The sequence below is a fragment of the Halyomorpha halys genome, unplaced genomic scaffold (assembly GCF_000696795.3).
Source record: "Halyomorpha halys isolate HHAL.00 unplaced genomic scaffold, Hhal_1.1 Scaffold1035.1, whole genome shotgun sequence".
Classification (NCBI taxonomy): Eukaryota; Metazoa; Arthropoda; class Insecta; order Hemiptera; family Pentatomidae; genus Halyomorpha; species Halyomorpha halys.
The window spans coordinates 187,989-205,987 of NW_027107491.1; the positions used below are offsets into that span (position 1 = coordinate 187,989).

At 29.5% G+C, this 17,999-nt stretch overlaps 1 protein-coding gene across 11 annotated transcripts in view; it reads left to right on the forward strand.

The window, feature by feature from the left end:
- shn (schnurri) overlaps positions 1-17,999 on the forward strand; it is a 206,277-nt gene that overhangs the window by 129,688 nt on the left and 58,590 nt on the right. Inside the window, exon 1 of one of the 11 annotated variants that reach the window (XM_014432197.2) lies at positions 10,771-10,914. The exons of 9 other annotated variants lie outside the window; for them this stretch is intronic. In XM_014432197.2, coding sequence (XP_014287683.1) covers positions 10,887-10,914 — 28 coding nt within the window. In that variant the 5' untranslated portion in view covers positions 10,771-10,886. Of the gene's footprint in view, positions 1-10,770; positions 10,915-17,999 lie in introns of those variants that run through there. One more of the 11 variants, XM_014432202.3, reaches the window with a different exon arrangement.

A 17,999-nucleotide genomic window follows, 5' to 3' on the forward strand; every position in this document is an offset into this window, starting at 1 on the left:
ATATATTTTATTGCTTCAGTGAATCTTAAATTTCTGATGACTTGTAAATTTAACGTCTTGATGTTTTTAAAAAGTTGTAATATTCCGTATTATTTAACAGAGTAATTAAGCCTTTTTAATTAAAACTTCTATTCTGTGATTTAGTGTTTATTTTTTTGATGTTCTGTTGTAATCACTACCGTTGTATTATAGATTTTTTTTGTTTTTTACTACACGGTTCTGTGTTGTACATCCCTATGTGCTATGCGAGCAATATTATTGATACTAATTGACGCCAAGCGCAGCGGAGAAATACATAACGGTGTTCCACTCGCTAAGGTCGGGGAAGCCCTGGGCGCTAAATTAGTCTGTGGCAATCCTTGATGGTCCATGTTACTCAATGCCAGCATGTCTTGTGTATCTGCCAGGTAGGCTCCTACTACAATATAGAAAACTGTATTTTTAAACCTACAACTTTAAAATTACTTTCCAAGTAAAACACTCCTCCGTTTCAATTTTACTAAAAACTAACGGACTAAAAAAATCGGAATATAGGAAGGAGAAGCCTTGAATGAAGAGAAATTGAGAAAGATTATAGACGTTGTTTGGGGGAAAAAAAGCAAAAAAAGCAATGCTAGAGAAAAATTTATAATGGGGGAGGGGGGAGGACATACTCCCCAAATTACTTGGGTATAATTATATTATAATATAATATAACTATATTTTAATAATTATAAAAACATTATACTTCAGTATTTCAGACTTGCTATATTAAATATTATATATGTTACTTGCTATATTAAATATCACTTATATTACTTGCTATATTAAATATTATTTATAAATAAAAAATCTGATGCTGTTTGCACATCGCTTTCACTTACCAATCTACTTCGTGTTTAAATTAATCCCCTCTTTCCGAACAGATATTTTTGGATTACTCAAAGTAACAATATTTTGCCTCATTAATTTTCGTAATGAGCCTACCAGTTGACAATTTTACTAACTCCAATTTAAACAGTTTTCAGAAAAGTATTTTTAATAATATGGCTTGTAGCAAAATTTCACCAGTTTTCTTCTACGGAAGTGTGTCAGAAATTATTATACATTTTCGTCTAAAGCTCTAATTCGAAATTTTGCACGACCACAATACTTCTCCACTAATTAGGATTAATTAATTAATGAACACTAATCCAAGAAATGGTCGTCAGTATGAAGAAGTATCGACTACTAATGCATCGTAAGCAGTTCCTCACACAATTTGATTTATTTATTTCACTGAATTTTTTTTATTTTGATATTTAATGTGCTTACACAGTGAATTTCATTTCAGATATCGTTAAAAACAAAAATCACCCCTAATCCCCTCACAGTAGCCACAGACCATGTTTCCTGTATGCTCCAAATAATTTCACAGACTAACTAAATACGACCACTCCATACCATACCCCTCTGACATCGGAATTCGCGATTGATCAAAATACCCGCACTCTGCAGTTGCAATTTCCACTTTCATCTTTAAATAGAACTCTCCATGAAAACCCGTTGGACTTTCATTTTAGTATTTTGGCAGTGGACCAACCCCTTCGTTCCAGAGGAATGTACGGCTTAATGAAATCCTCTTCTCTAATATACACAGTAGTCTCAACGATCTTGTTTCTACATTTTTGCATCTTTTATTAACCTTTTAAAAATTAACATAAACTAAAAAAGCACTTTACTTTTATTTAAAAATATATTGTATTTCTGGATACATTTACAATATTAGTATTGTAATAAAATTCTACATACAAAGTGTACAAAAAAAAATTATCAATAAAGAACTGGTTTTTATTTCAAATAAAGAAACAGCTTATAATGTCATTTACATTTAATTAAATATACAAAGCTGATGGAAAGAAGATAAATTGATTTGCAATTAATTATTTAAAACATACATATACGTTTTATTAATTTATTTATGCACAAGGGTCATTTTCATTGAAGTTATAAATTAATAAAAATTAGTTATCTACCATACAATCAAGAACTTCTCTTTCAAATTATGTTATATTAATAAATTTAACCATACAAAACCGGAATAAACCACCAGAACTTTGAAATTCGTGCTACAAACACGGCAATCGACAGACATAAACCAAACAAGTGTTTATAATAACATTTAGTATCATATTATCAACACACGCATTCCTGGAAGGCAAGGTATAGAAGAAATTAAAATAAATAATAATCAATAGGAACTTACTTAATGATAAGATAAAACACAAGAACGTACTATGGTCGAAGCTTATTTTTGAGTTTTCAACTCTAAGAGTGTACATGGGCATCTCAGTATGTTGAACATCGAAACGTAACTCGGATAAACGTCATCCTTATAATATTTCATCTCCGAATATTAGTCTCCACGAAAAATTTATAAAAGATTTATTACAGTAATGTTTGTTATCGCAGATCTCATTTCAAGAAAAAACATAATAAAAGGGAGAATTTTTAAAAAGGGAATGGGAATATCGACTTTATACTCCAGAACCAAATGAAACAGTTGATCGCTGTCAAGAGCAGGTACTCTTCTTCCTCGGCTACTTTTAAGGTTTTTTGTTCCGGAAACAGAAGAGTTTGACGTAAGCAGCAGAGTTAAATATACAACTTAAACTAGGTTTGAGTGGGAGTTCTCCAATATATTACAGTAAAATTTGATATTACTTGTTATAGCGCATCACTCATAGTTCTTTTCTAATTTATTAATTAGTTATTTATTATTAATTAATTAATAATTAGGTATTAATTAAAATAGTGAAATACATATCGCTGCTTTCATAGTGTTTCACATGTTATAAAAAAATGTTTTAAAATGAGATGTATTCTAAAGTTAGTACCGTAGACTGGGTTTACTTTCTCTACTGGAATCGTCCTACTGTCCTTAAGCTAGTAGGTTTGTTATAAAGAAACCCAATTGTACAATCTATGGAATAGGCCAAATAAAAAAAATAATAATAATGAAGGCCTAATGAACCCGAAGGTTCGATGCCGATAACACAAATCGCTCTCCGTATGCACCCTTCCAGTGATGCCCCTCCAAACCCGATTCTACTAAATCAGTCTTAACGCAATCCTCCCATCAACGTTTCGGTCTACCCCTCGGACGTTTAATTATCGATTCAATGTTTATTAACATTTTAGGGACCCGCTCGTTTACTAGGCCCTACAATCTTACACGCCGTAACGCTATAACTTGAATTATATATACCGAGTGTAGTTCCCTTAATTCAGTGCTCTGTAGTCTTCTAAATCCTCCCGTTAAGTCATCCTTTTTCCGTCCAAATATTTTACTTAATACATTATTTTCGAAAACCTTAAGTCGTTGTTCACCCCCTTGTGTTAGAGGCCACGTCTCGCATTCATAAAGAACAGTTGGAAGAATAATAGTTTTGTAAATTCTATTTTTTAAAGTTTTTGGATAGAAGGCACGAGCTAAGAAGTTTCGAAATGGAAACAAAAGCAGCATTTCCTCCGTGGAAAGGAATTCCGAATGAAAGGAAATACAAAATAAAAATAATTATGAGTTGTCCCGCTATCAAAGCAAAGCTTAGGATATATCTAGATCAAACAAGAGAAAAATGTAGACACAAAAAGTCCCGTTATTAGAATTTTATTATATTTTAAATCGGCTATTCTTCCCAAATGGTGCATTTATCTACGATTTATTCCTACTTTATTATCTCCATATTTATGCTAGGCATGTCTGCAAGCACTCCTGAAAATGGACATACATACAAATTAATATCTAATTGTATAATTTTTTTTGTCCAAGTCAACTGATATTATTTCAAGGGATTGGCATCAATTTTTATGATTTGTTCGGTGAGAGCAGAATAACTAAATCTATTATCTAGTTAAAATTAGTTTTTACATGTATTTTGAAAAACAACATTTAAAGAGAACTGTGGATTTAAATAGAATATTAATATTAAAATCTTGAGATAACAGATGAAAATCCGCCATTTGTACCGCTTCTTATTCACTCTATGGCTAATTAGTTAATGGAAGAAAATTAAAAATGTACAAACTTGTATTGAAGGAAATAACGTCAGGAGTATGGAAATTGAATAAAATACAAAAAACAAACTGTACTTTTCTTGAAGAATCCCTTTTATACCATATAGTGTGGAAGGCAAATGGAAAAATACTTAAGAGTTCGTGTTACCACTAGTGACAAACCTTATCCTTCTGTATACTATTAACTAACCATAGTAAAAACTACTTGTACTAGTGGTTGAGACAAATCTTGGGATACATATTAAATTAGTGTAACTATGCTCAACATGTCTAAAACAAAAAAATGTTTTTGGTAACCATGACATAGTGATGAAGTTTCCAAAACACAATTATTTCGGTAATTCAGTCTCATTGGCTACTCTCGTCAATTTAAATACATAACCTTGCAGTGCTAGAGGGCTGGAATTTTTAGCATTAACTAAAATATGGCAGATGCAATCTTGTTCAATATGAATTCGAAAACCACCACTCATCGTATTAGTAACACGTTTTTTCAAATCAGCTGCAACTACCTTCTAATCAAAATTTTAGAGCCTGAAATTCTGCTATTTTGGTAAAATGGTCTAGATAGGTTCAGTAATCATAAAATTATTTTGACCAATCGTTTTAAACGTAGGATGAAAAACGCATAGTGGGAAATGTTACGTGTTGTGATCCTAACAAGCATTTATATTAAAATAAAAATATTTTATACAATTTTATTGGAATTTATAGAGGTAAATTATATAGAGTGATAATAATCCAATAGAAATTGGAGTTCTATCAATGGGTAGATTATCTCAATGTTTGTATCATCTCATTGTATCACCTACAGCAAATTTACTTGTATATATTTTTATACAGTTGTAAATAACTACAAATAAATTTAAAAAAAAAATTATCTCTACTACCTATTCGTGATTTCAAATTGTCATTTAAGTAAAAGAATTGCCCGTTATGTAGTTCAAAGTACTTATCAAAATCCTAATCAGCATACTTGGGGTGAGCCGGCAACGCATCCAAACCCCAGCCCATCGTTTATAAAATTAGGTTTATCCTAAAGTAAGAATGTGCTTATGGTACCTCGGGGTGTATTACACATTATCAAAACATTAGTAAGTGTCAATTGACAGTCAAACTTGATAAAAAAACAGACAGATCATTTAAACACATCTCTGATAGAAAAAGACAACTTTGTATGATTTGTAAAGGGCATACCAAATTCTGAACAAATATTGTTAGTTTATCGCAAACCAGAAGCGTTCTCACTTGGTTTGTTTACAAATACTGGTTATATATATATACATTCTACGCGTGTTGTTTCCAAGAAAATCTCTTCAATTTTTTCTTAGAATACAAAATACATATTTGTTTACTTTAAAAGATAAAATAAAAATCTTAGCTCTTTTAATTCTAATATTCTAATTTTTTATTACAGGTAAGTTGGAAACCCTTAACACCTAGTACCTATTACATTTGCAAGTGCTGTTTTAAATGTCGTCTACTAATACGTGATTCAGGAAGGTTAGTAATGTTACTTTTTGTCATTAATTGTAGAAATGTTAAATATATAGCCATATTTAATATAAATTTATATATTCCCCACGAATTCTATAATGTTCAGCTTATTTATATAATAATTATCTGCTGTATAAGAATAAACTTAAAATATGTATCCTGGTACTTCGAAACTTAAATTAAACCAATTTTTATCCCCTCTACTTCCGTCTAAATTTGTTATTTCTCAAGTGGTCAGGTGGTAAGATGTCACTTTTAAATTTCTATTTTAAGATAAATCGAAAAAGAAAAAATTGCCAGTTTGCTACACTGTTGATTTGACACGCAACTTGATATCTTTGTTTTCTCATCAATTTAAAGAAAAATACTTTAAAATATTTACTACCTTAACATCAACCATGGAGGCTTCGGAGTGTGAATAAACTTTTTCATTTATTTATTTTTAGAATAAAGTGACTTCTAACTATATATAATTTAATTTCTTGTTCGAAACTAGTTTGTTTTTAAATTTTAATAAAAAATATCCTCATAGTATCAACATGTTTATTCTTTTATAACTTTAACTTTCGGTCTATCTGGCCCTTCTCAAAGTTATCTATTAATGAACAATTTCAGTTACGATATAATTGAATAATTAGATCATTTAATGAATAATTTAAAAACATTATTTTAAAAAAAAACAACATTCTGAATTATAAATGATGCTACCTTGTTAATAATATCACAGCTATAACAAAGTTCTAAAAGGTTGCAGGCTACTTTGCCTTTGCCAAAAATATACCTTAAACAATTAACCTATGAAACTTAATTAAATTAAGGAAAGTTTGATCTTATTGTGTTATATTATCTATTTTCATCCACTATTTCAGTTATTATAATTTTATTCAATTTGCACTATCCTTTTACAACCTTGTCAATCACCTTAACAAAAATATATTTTTTAACCTACCTCACATACCATTCTCATTTTTATTTTAGTTTATTTATGATTCATTTTAGTATTAAAAACCTACCAAATTTAACTGTAAACTAATCATTTATAGTATGATGTATTCATATACATCACAAATTAATTTTGCTTAAAATTAGAGCATAACTCTGGTTTGAACTCTGAGTTTTTTGTATTTGTTAGAACATATTCTTATAAATAAAATAATTGATGTAAATTTTCTTTTTCTTTTTTTTCTCTCCTACCTTGACCTCTCATCATTGATTAACGTTGTTTCTTCAGGCACATGTCCAGTCTCTGTTCTTAGAGAGAAGTGGACTGGACCCACTAATTTTTCCCACCCATAGACGAAATGTACAAAATAAGGTTAGTTTGGGGGGAGGAGAGGACTTTAGCACTAACTTTCCAAATTCATTTTTATTGGCTAAATTTGGTGGTTTGACTACTTAACAACTTAATAAGATCTTATTAAGTTGTTAAGTAAAAAAGCTAAGATTTCTTTAATATATTATCTCTCCAATCTTAGCTTTTTTACTTAACAACTTAATAAGACTGCTAGAACACCACAATTTCATAATTAATTTTTTTAGTGTGTTTTGTACCAATAACAGAAAGGCCTTAAATCAGTTTAAAATATAAAAACACCATAAAATTAAAATATTTTGAACCAACTGCTCAAACAATGCACCAACTGCTCATAACTCTGATTTGAAATTAACCTTATCATTAATATTTTTCTATGTATAAATAGCTTCCAACATTTTTCTTTTTGAAGGTATTATTTGCTTTTTGTAAAACCATGGTTTTCCAAAATCAAGACTATGCTTAATCTTGGTTACGTGTTGCATCAATGCTATTTTATTTGAGTCTTCATCCTTATTTTTTACATCATTACTATGCCGATATAGTCTTAATGCTAATAATTTCTTAGTTTATTGTATATATATATTTCTGGATAATTCAAACATGGTTTGATTTCTATTTCATTCTGTACTTTACAGTTGTAATTTTTAATCCTATCACTAGATCTATGGCGTAAGGAGTATTCAGCCAAGTCGAATTCTTTGAAGGATCTCTGCATATCTTCAGATAACCTGTTTGTGTAGTTACATAAAATGTAACATATCTGAGTATTAATCGTTTGAAGAATTTTTTTCCTATTTTCTATGTTAGTTGGTATTTGTCATGTCATAAATACGTTGTAGTTTCAATTGTTCAAAAAATAAATCAAAGCAGAAAATTTTAGTCGTGTAAGATGTTTGTTTCCGACATACCGTAAGAAAATTATACCTTATTTGTAATATACAATAAATTATATGTACATCATTCTATTATAAACTCCTTTCCCATATAAACCCATTAGTTCTGAATCTTCTTAATCAGCTAATTATTCAACGAGATCAGCGGTTCCCAAACTTTTTTCGACCATTGTATATTGTTAGTAGATAGTTGAACAAAAATACATAATATTCAGTTCATTATTCTCCAAGAAAGTCATTCATAAATCCATTTTGCCATTGAAGCATGACCAAGAATTCATGTGACAAAAACTGTGTGGATTTAAATAACTCCAGCCCTGATTCCATAACATATCAGATTTAGTGGCCCAATGACGTCGTAACGTACGCTCCCCAAAGATTACTTCACTTCGAAATAATTTCAATTTTTTTCTTTATTATAAATACACATGAAGAGGGCTCTATTTCTGCTTCTTCTACGTAGGTGTTTATTCCTGTTGGGCTATTTTCCGCCACGGAATCGTGGGCGACTTACTGACTATTTAGTAGTCTGATCCGTTTTGTCTGAATGGCAGCGTATGCTCATGTCCTAGAAGTAAATGTAAACACTTGTCTTTTTACAGCTTGTTACGATTTTGTGAAGAAGTTTTAACTTTTATTTTGGTATGTTAACATTTTTTATACTTCATCTTGTGAAAAAAAGGATGAATAAGAAGTTTTAAAAATATATTTTGTAGAGGGCGTGAAAAAAAAATGAAACCGGATTATAAGTAATGAAGGCGCTTATTTAAAACATAACACTATTGAAGGCTCAAACTGTAAAAGTCGTATTTTATACTTTTTTTTTAATTTTCGTGAATATTGAATAATAGCTACTTTCATTTAAAAAAATACTAACTTACAAACTTTATTTATTGGATAATAATTAATAAGCAATTAAATCTGATATACACCTGTAAGGACATATTATTAAAACAGTTTCACATTAGAACGTTTTCCTATATTTTTATGAAAATATATTCCTAATTATGTCTTAATTTCATAAATATTTTTTATTACAATTTTGAGGCTCTTCTTCCATCTTCAGTATGAACATTCTTGTCAGCAGTTATATTTTCCTTTTTGGTTTTATCCATGGATCTATATTTTTTCATAACTTAATATATTTTATAATGTACGCAACTTTCAATTTTTTATTTTCTCCATCACACTATATTAGCTGAACTCTTACCCCTGACTTATAACTTATATTTAAAAAAAAAAAAAATTACTTTTTACCAAAATAAAATACTTAAAGCACTGTACATTATAAAATATTTTAAGCTAAGACAAAATATTGAACCACAGATAAAAATTTTTAAAAAAAAGTTACTTCTAACTAGAATGTTGATCCTGAAGATGGGGTAAGAAGCCCGAAACGTGGATAAAAAATATATATGAAATTAATAAGAATGTCTTTTCACATAAATTACATCATATAGATTGAATGAACAGAATTCAAAGTTAGGTATCAATTAATTAAAATGAAACATTTACGTACAAATTATAATGTTTATCTCTTTGTTACAAATTCTATAAGAAAATTAAATTTTCTTTTCCTTAAACGGATTTTTTTGTTTTTTTGTAGGGAATTTATCTCTCCATTCAAATAATAGTTTTAAAAACAACAACAAACAAAAGTTTGCTAATAATTGTTTAATTTTGATCATAACTTGTTTCTACTGGATAAATCAAGGATAGAAATAGCTTAGAACATTCCCAGAAGGATACCAAACATTTTGAAAAAAAATGCGTGGAATTTGACAAAGAACTTTCGGAATTCTTGCATAAGTAACATACATTACACATCATTTTTATAAAAAGAGAGAACAGGTGATATTTTTGGCTTACGAAAAAAAAAAAAAAATTAACCAGGATAGAGAGAAGGTAAATAAAACCGTTCTGACGGGACTCCCAACTAATACAGTATATGAAAAGAAATTTGTGAGGAAATGTAACTCATTTTCGAAAAAAATATATACACAGCCTAAAATGCATATTTGTATAATTAATTTTCATTTTATACGTTACCTACTCATTTATATCTTTTTATTTTGGCTCTGTATACCACTACATTATGCTAGAGAAAATTTCACAATTTAGATTACAAATCGTAGACATTGAATATGATTTAAAAGAAGATAAATTTCGTATTTTATCAACAATGTGTATCATATTGTATCAATGTAAAATAATATCATATCGTCACAAACATATCTAAACAGAAATTTTTATTCAATGTAAATCTAAAGCAAAATAAATCCAAATCATTTATATTGACATTTTTTTTTCAATTGTTTGTTAATTGTTCTTACTTTTGCAGAAAAAATCTGATATTTGGAGACTTAACGCCTCTAACGATGAACACAAACAGGTTTATTTGAGCAAAGTATCCACAAAACGGAAATGATGTTTAACAAACAGATGAATCACGAATTGCTTGTTAACCATGGATAAATTTGAATAACTTTAATATTAAACTTGAATTAGTACATCAAGAAGAATAAATTTAGAAATTTAAGTTGGAAACATGTTGTTTAATAGGGAATGACAGGAGTATAAGGAAAAATACCAGAAATCCTACAGACAACTTTTGAACTGAATTGTACAACCACCAAATCGGAAGATAGTGAAGTCTTTTATGAAGATAGTATATCTTTTCTCTTCTGCCCTTCTCCGCCTTTAATTACCCCTTGTGTCCTATACTATCATATAGAAAATATTAGTGATAATTGTTGGAGCTATGTTATACCTTAAGAAGCAAACTAATCCATTTCTATGTTAGTTACATTATTATAAAAACATGCTCTCGAAAAATCATTGCCGTTTTTACTACTGTTAATTGATGGATAAAGAATGTCAGGAGAAAAATTGAAAATTAGTTTTCATGAGTGAATCCTCAGGTTGTTTCGGTCCTTTATACTAATAGTCGGGGCTTGGTATTTACACGGCGACAGTAAGACTGTGCCACGACTCCCCTCCATCGAAGAAGTGGTAGATCCCCTGGAAGTGTGCCCAGGTCGAAGTGACCTTTGGGTAAGGGAGTGCTACCTGCTTCAGTCTGTGCTCTGTCTCCCGGTTGAACGTGTTAGTGCCTATGGCCTCTCAGTGTATCTCCGCTTCCAGCCATGATATTTTTATCCCAGAGTTCACAAGGTATTTAAAGTGTTATCAATTACAATTTTTTAATTGTTTATTTTATATTTTATGATACGGAAGAATATATTGTGCCGTTAATATGAAGTGCTTAGCGAATTTTATGACTAAGCGGGCTATTGAAACCACTTAGGAGTTGTTAAAACCACATAACATTAAACAACCGTTAAATATTACGACAAGCTTAGAAAAGAGTGGGTTTAAATTCTCGTAACTTCTTGTTTATAAATGGGCTGTAAACCCATTCTTTGTTGTTTAGATTTGTGTCAAAGTTTAATGGACACCTAAATCAAATACCTGTAAATGTTACTCCAATCATATTATTATTGTAGCAATTACTATCTGTATCCTCATTGCGAAAAATATAAGGATAATGTTTTTGATTGTCGATTATGTGTTAAACTGGTGATAATGTAACTATTTTTTTTATGTTCAATACCTTAAATATTTTTTTAATATACTAAATAGATAGACAATGGTTAGTAGATTTTTTTTTTGTTATTGATAGATTTATTTATTGATAGATATTAAAATCTGCCACACAGTAGATTTAATTTTACAAATACATCTTATTTAAAATAAATAAAACCTATATATTAAGTATTGATCAGTGCCCGTTTGCATTATTTATGTATTTTTTAAATAATAGTTGATCCATCCATGAATTGTTTATTAGGAATTTTAATGTTCTGTTAGTTTATTTATTTATAGTTTAATAATTAATTTTGGAGTTTTTTAGTTATTTTTTTTTAATTATTATTTTTAGAGAATTTAATTAATATAATAAATTAATACTGTATCTCATTTTCATTGGAGCCTCTAGAATTCATTTCGATTAAATTCTATTTAAATTTTAAAATATGCATATATATTTAACAAGTAACTTCTAATTAGTTAGACGTTAGTTTATAATTCATTTGTTTAAAATTATTTTAAAGGAACTAACACTTTAACTTTTTTTTTTTTTAATTTCTATTATTAAAATTTATGATTAAATCATATTTTCAGACAAAAACATTAAACTTAGTTTATTTGAAATTTTGTAATTTGTTCCATAAATTCTCTGTTGGCATAAATCTCCTGAGTCATACCTGCTATGTCAAAAAGACCTTCCAAAGACCTTGGTATATGATGAGATATTTCTCTAATAACTTTTAAGACAATGAGTGTTATATGATCTCTGTCATAAATCCATAATCTGAAGCTATAAAAATGTAATAGAATATATAATGGTATAAAAATGAGTAGTTCATTGATTCAATCTGAAATAAAACTTTTTATAATACATTTCTTCGTGATTAATTTCTTCCTTCTAGTTAAACACTATCACTAAAATCACATGAGTATTTTAATTTTTTTAAACATCTATCTTATTATTTAAAAAATTATTTATTTTCTATAATTCATTTTCTGAAAAATCATAAAATGTAATCATTGTACCGTTGTTTACTTCTGAAGTGCAGAAATACTGAGTAAGTGTTTTGATTTACCCTACTAAAGAAAATTCTTTGAATTTTTATTCGATTTTTGTTAAAGCCAGTAGCTATAAGAAATTTAATTTTAATAACTTTATTTTATAGGTCTAGTTTAGAAATTAAAATTTTAGTTCTGTATCAAAACAAAATGTTTGTAAATATGCCGATTAAGACGTTAGGAGTATTAAATTTGATGTAGACCTATCCAACGTGTTATGGATTAGATAAAATGTACTGTTAATTTTTATCAAATTTCCGTACAATTTGGACATGGGGCTCCTTCCTTTGCCATTTAAAATTTCTATTCTAATTTACTTTATAAGCCTAACCTAATGAGGAAATTTTAGTTTTTTTATACGTGTGATGAAGTAACATCGAATTGTTGTATAACGTAAATAAAGTTACTCTTTTGTATTATTTTGATAATATGTTTTGCAATATTTTACCTTTTAGACTATTAGGCAAATTGTCTATAAGAGAAAGACATTTTGAGAGTTCTCTCGGTAATAAAACAAAACATAAACAAAGATTGCATAGGTGTTGTAGTATGATCAAGTAATTTTCTTTAATAGCTGTGCATTATGTTTAAACATTTTCCATTGCACCTTCAATTATCGAGTAATTATCTCAAACGTTCTCTTAGCAGACAATGTCCTCACAGCTTTGTGTTGAGCAGCGTGTCCCTTTAGAATTGGAAGAAATTCTTCCATTGTACAGGGGCTGTGAGCATGCCAACTTGCCTCTGGAAGAAAAGCAGTCATTCCTGGAATATTTCTTTCTTCCTCTCACCGTCCTCTGCAAGGCCGGACCTTGCCTCAATGCGTCGTAGTCTGTCCTGAGGTTTCTTTCTTAGGGGTTTCCAATATTTTCAAAAATTAAAATACCTTATGCTCAATATTGATATTATAATTGAAATTACTAGAAAAATATCCTAGTTACTCTATATAAAGTAATAATAGTTCAAGGAATTTAACAGGAGAAAAATAATTTACTTCACCCTAATTTTTTATTATTTTAATGAAAATTATATACGGCTATGGTATTTGTAACGTTTCCTGAAGTTACGAAGAATTATTTGAGTGTTTTCAGATAAACAAAGAATTGCACGTTATTTTCTGTTATAAAAAGTTTCAATTTTTGCAGATACTACACTAGAGATAAAGTAAATAAAAAGTAAAAATTGAAGTATTTAAGCTTTACGTTCCAAGAAGTTAATATTATTCCAGAAAAACCTAAAATGTTAATTCACTTTTTCGTTTTGGAGTTCCATATCCTTAAACCTACCTACAATACTAAAATACTTCATGGCATATTATTTAAAGTAGAATCAATTTTCTAAAATATGAGCTCTAATTGAGTATTTTACTTTTAATATTTTTTTATAAACCAAAATTTTTTTTCCAGACTACTAGAAATCAATATTTTGTGAATTAATTCTGCCAAATATCATAGAAACTACTACTACTAACTCTTAATCGAGGAGTAGGATAGGAGTAGCAGTTACCATGATAGTCGCCAAAATAAATTTTTTAAATATAAATATCTCAGAAAGGTTTCTTTTTTCTCAAAAAATAACATTTTTTGAAAAAGCGTATTTCGGTAACTACTGAAGGTAAACAGATCTATTAGGGTTCATATTTTGCTAATTTACTCTACTTCTAACGATTTCCATCCACGTTTTTATAGTCTAGTTCAACAGCTCTGAATGAAAAATTAAATTTTTTAAACAGCTATTTTTATTCTTCTCCAAAACAATGTTTTGCAGAGTCATGAATTTTGACTAGTAACTGTACATAGTTTTCATTACAGTCATAATAAATTGGGATAAATAACTTATTTTTTTCCCATGGGCTTGGACTAAAGCAGTGCTGTGGTGTAGGTTCATGATTTTACTCCTCAAGGCTATGAAATGCGGTTTGATATGTCGATAAATCGTGGTTTTGCCTCCATTCGAAATCAGTTACAGGATAGGGTTCCTTAGCTACTCAGGAATTTTACACTAAATTAACTAACCATAAAACACGTAAAGAACTTAAAGTACTCATATATTTAATTTATTCAAAAATTTATATATAACCATGGGTCGAATCATAACCATTTATGTGAGAAATTAAGTTATTACGGTATTTTTCAATCATTCATATTTGAATAATATTCACATCACCTATCTTAAATTTACAGTCAGTTCGAACTGACTTACGCCCAAGTACATGGAAACGTGAACAGATTGGTTCGAAATATTGCAAAATATAGACAAAAATTGAGAAGTTGAATGATTGATCTTTAGTCCAGGCAAGGATATCAGATATCAATATGACTGAAAGTCTAGAGGATTCATCATCTTGGTTCTCAATCTTTTCCTAGTACAGTTTACTCTTAGCGTAGTATAAAGTCTTCTCCAACAATACATAAATTTAACTTTAACTGTATATATAATACATATTATATATTTATTTATTTTAATTTAATTATGGTTTGTATAACTAACAATTAATAGTTTATTTTCTTTTTAAGGATTGTGTTAATATTGGATATCATTCTTTATTTCTCCTTTGTCTCTTCGGGTCTTCTTTAATGTTATGTATTTTTCTGTTCAGTTCACAATTTATTTCTTCCTCGCCAGGCTGGTAATATGCGTTCTGGATTGGTGTCATACTACTAGCTCATCTTCTAATACATCATCAAGCCTTCAAAATCATGGAAAACATAATAGGAAAATATTGAATATTCATACACTAAAAACAGTTCTGTATATTGAAAACAAAACATTTTTTTTTTTTTAAACCAAAAGTAGTTCCTAACCCAATTAACATTTTAAAAAATTGAAAACTAAGGAACGGATTTTTCGTTGATTAGATTCATTTTTATGATTTTTATTAGAAAAATCAAGAATTAAAAAAAAAACTTTTCAAGACTAGAAATGTTTGATAAGTAGTGAATCGTCACCGCCTTGGTAAGTTAGTGGCGTTATGCCTTAAACCAATTTTAAGCAGTTTTTTTTCTTATAAAAAATCTTGGTAACACATACAGTCATGTGGAAAAAAAAAATCATTTTGCCTGAGACCAAATGAATCACCGAAATACGTCCAGTGATGGGATTCGGTATGACAGCGGTTCCCAAACTTAGTGCCGCAAGGAAACATCATATCACAAAATATTTAAAAAAAAAAATTAATTAAAATAACAAATATAAAGTGCAAAGCAGTCACTTCGCACTGTTTTTTCATCATTTCCTGCATATTCAACTGCTGTAAGGATAAACTTTTGTTTAATTTTAATTTTAATAATTTTGGATAATTTTGAAGGATAATTTTGCCGCAAATTCTTTTTAGTTCGGCAAGGGTGCTGCAAAATATTTTTAGCCCGACAAGGGTGCCGCCAATTTTTTTTTTTTTTAGCCAAAGATAGGTGCCGCCGTGAAGAATGTTTGGGAACCGCTGCGGTAGGATCCGAGAAGGATTAAATAGGAGGACTTTCCCGATAAAAACCGACTGATTGGAAATTCTGTTATTATACTTAGTTTAATGAATCTAATCCCCTTTATTTGTACTGTTTCTGTTCTTACAAGATTGAAAAGGCATGGAAAATTAGTTGGAAAATAATAATAATTTAATTGCCTTTAGCGGTGGATATAAGATATTTAAAAATGTTACGTACGAGAACTAGAGGGAAAGAAACTAGACCACGCCCGGACGTCCTTGGCTGATGCACTGCTTCTAGGAAACGGAACGCGAATTCCAGATTGCCCCCACCATCTTGCCTTTTTATAAACTCTCAGTCATCGCCAGCTGACGCGGTGCCGTCATCGAGGTGGCGGTGGGGAGGCGCCATCTTATTCCTCTCTTCAGCCGGTAATTGTCGGATTAGTTTGCTCTTAACGACCGTATCATTTTAAAGGAATTTAAAAGGAAACTGAATGAGGCTTTACTCAACAATATTTCACGACTCTCTTGAACACAATTCATGACTACCATTGTGGATGAATGAATCTATAAAGTTACTATGATGTGTCTTTAAAAAAGTTTTATTATAATAAAATACGAGTAATATATCCACTTCAAAAGGTATGTATGCATGAGCCCCAATAGAATATTATAGGACCCCGAATAACCAACTATTTTAATTAATTGGCGGTACGCAGAAAGTCTAAATAGTACAAAAATGTGTTTAGATGCAAATGTATAAGGTAGAAGTATCTGACTTCGACTCCTGGAAATATAATATAATGATACCATCAGAAATTTAATGAAAAAAAAAAGTTAGTAATTTGAGCTCAAATTATTTCAAAACCCTCACGGAATATTACTGAGGAAATTGAGACTTAAAATCTAAAGATTGCTTCACTCAAGAAATGGCTACAAAGCCAACATAATGAGAGATCAATATCAATACAATATTTTATGTGTATTTATAGCTCAAATTACTATGAAAGAATCACTGGATCTCATTGCATAAATTGAGCCACCATACTGGAAAATTTAGCCGTATCTTATAAACCTATAAATTAGTGGTCGAGACACCCATTAACCACATTACCCTCCTTCATTGTTGGGCAAAAATTAGTTATAGTTGAAACCAATAGCTAAAATTGTCGTGGATTCGATATTTATTTATGAATGGTTCATTAATGAATAAGGGTCGTATTTTAGCTATTAGTTGCAACTATAGCTAATTTTTTCCTTTTGGCTTTTTACCCATGGTTGGATAAAAACAGGGCTATACGTGTAACTATGGCTGATTTTCATAAAATTCGGGTCTCTAGGTGGTTTATTAAAAAACTTTTATAATTAACAAATGTTTTTATGTAATTCGGAAACTATACATCTCCTGGAAGATTGTATAAAGGTTTGACACGTGAAGTATTTACTGCCTACATTTCCTCATGAAGCTTTATTCTAAGATTGGTTTGTTTCAAATTGATGCCGTAGATTTCCGTCTTATCTTGGAAGATTCCCAATCACAAGAATAGCGGGAAAACCAAACTGAACCTCAAGTGGTTCTGGCTTGTCTATCGGTAACGATAAAAAAATATAAATAAGAAAACAGCCTGATTAGTAATAAATAATTGAATTTTTTGAGTGATGGGTTTTCCCAGGACTTTCCACTCTCCGACCGTTAAAGCTCTTTGATAATTTTGTTCTATTTCTTTTTTAAATAAAATTATGGGATTTTATTTCTGTTGTTATCAAATATATATATATATATATATATATATATGATAATAATGGAATCAGATTAGCTCGACTGATTAAATTAAAAAAAAAATGAAATAGTTTCAGAATTTAATTTATTGTAAGAATTAATTATCTTCATCATCACGGCCATTTTCGTCATAGGAAATTGGATTCTGAACGATTTTTTTCCCCCCTCTCGATTTACACCAGGGGGCGTCGGATAAAAAACATTATTTAGTATGAAGTATTCTTAAATGCATATTTACTATCAAATTTCGTTAAAATATATATATATATATATGTATGTATATTGCATTCCATTTGAAATTCCAGAGTTAGTTGAGCTGGAGAAAAACAGGGAAAAGTTAGAAAATTAACAATTTCCTCAAAAGATATTCTTCTCCCCCTCCCCAAAAGGTTAGGGGAATTGGACAGT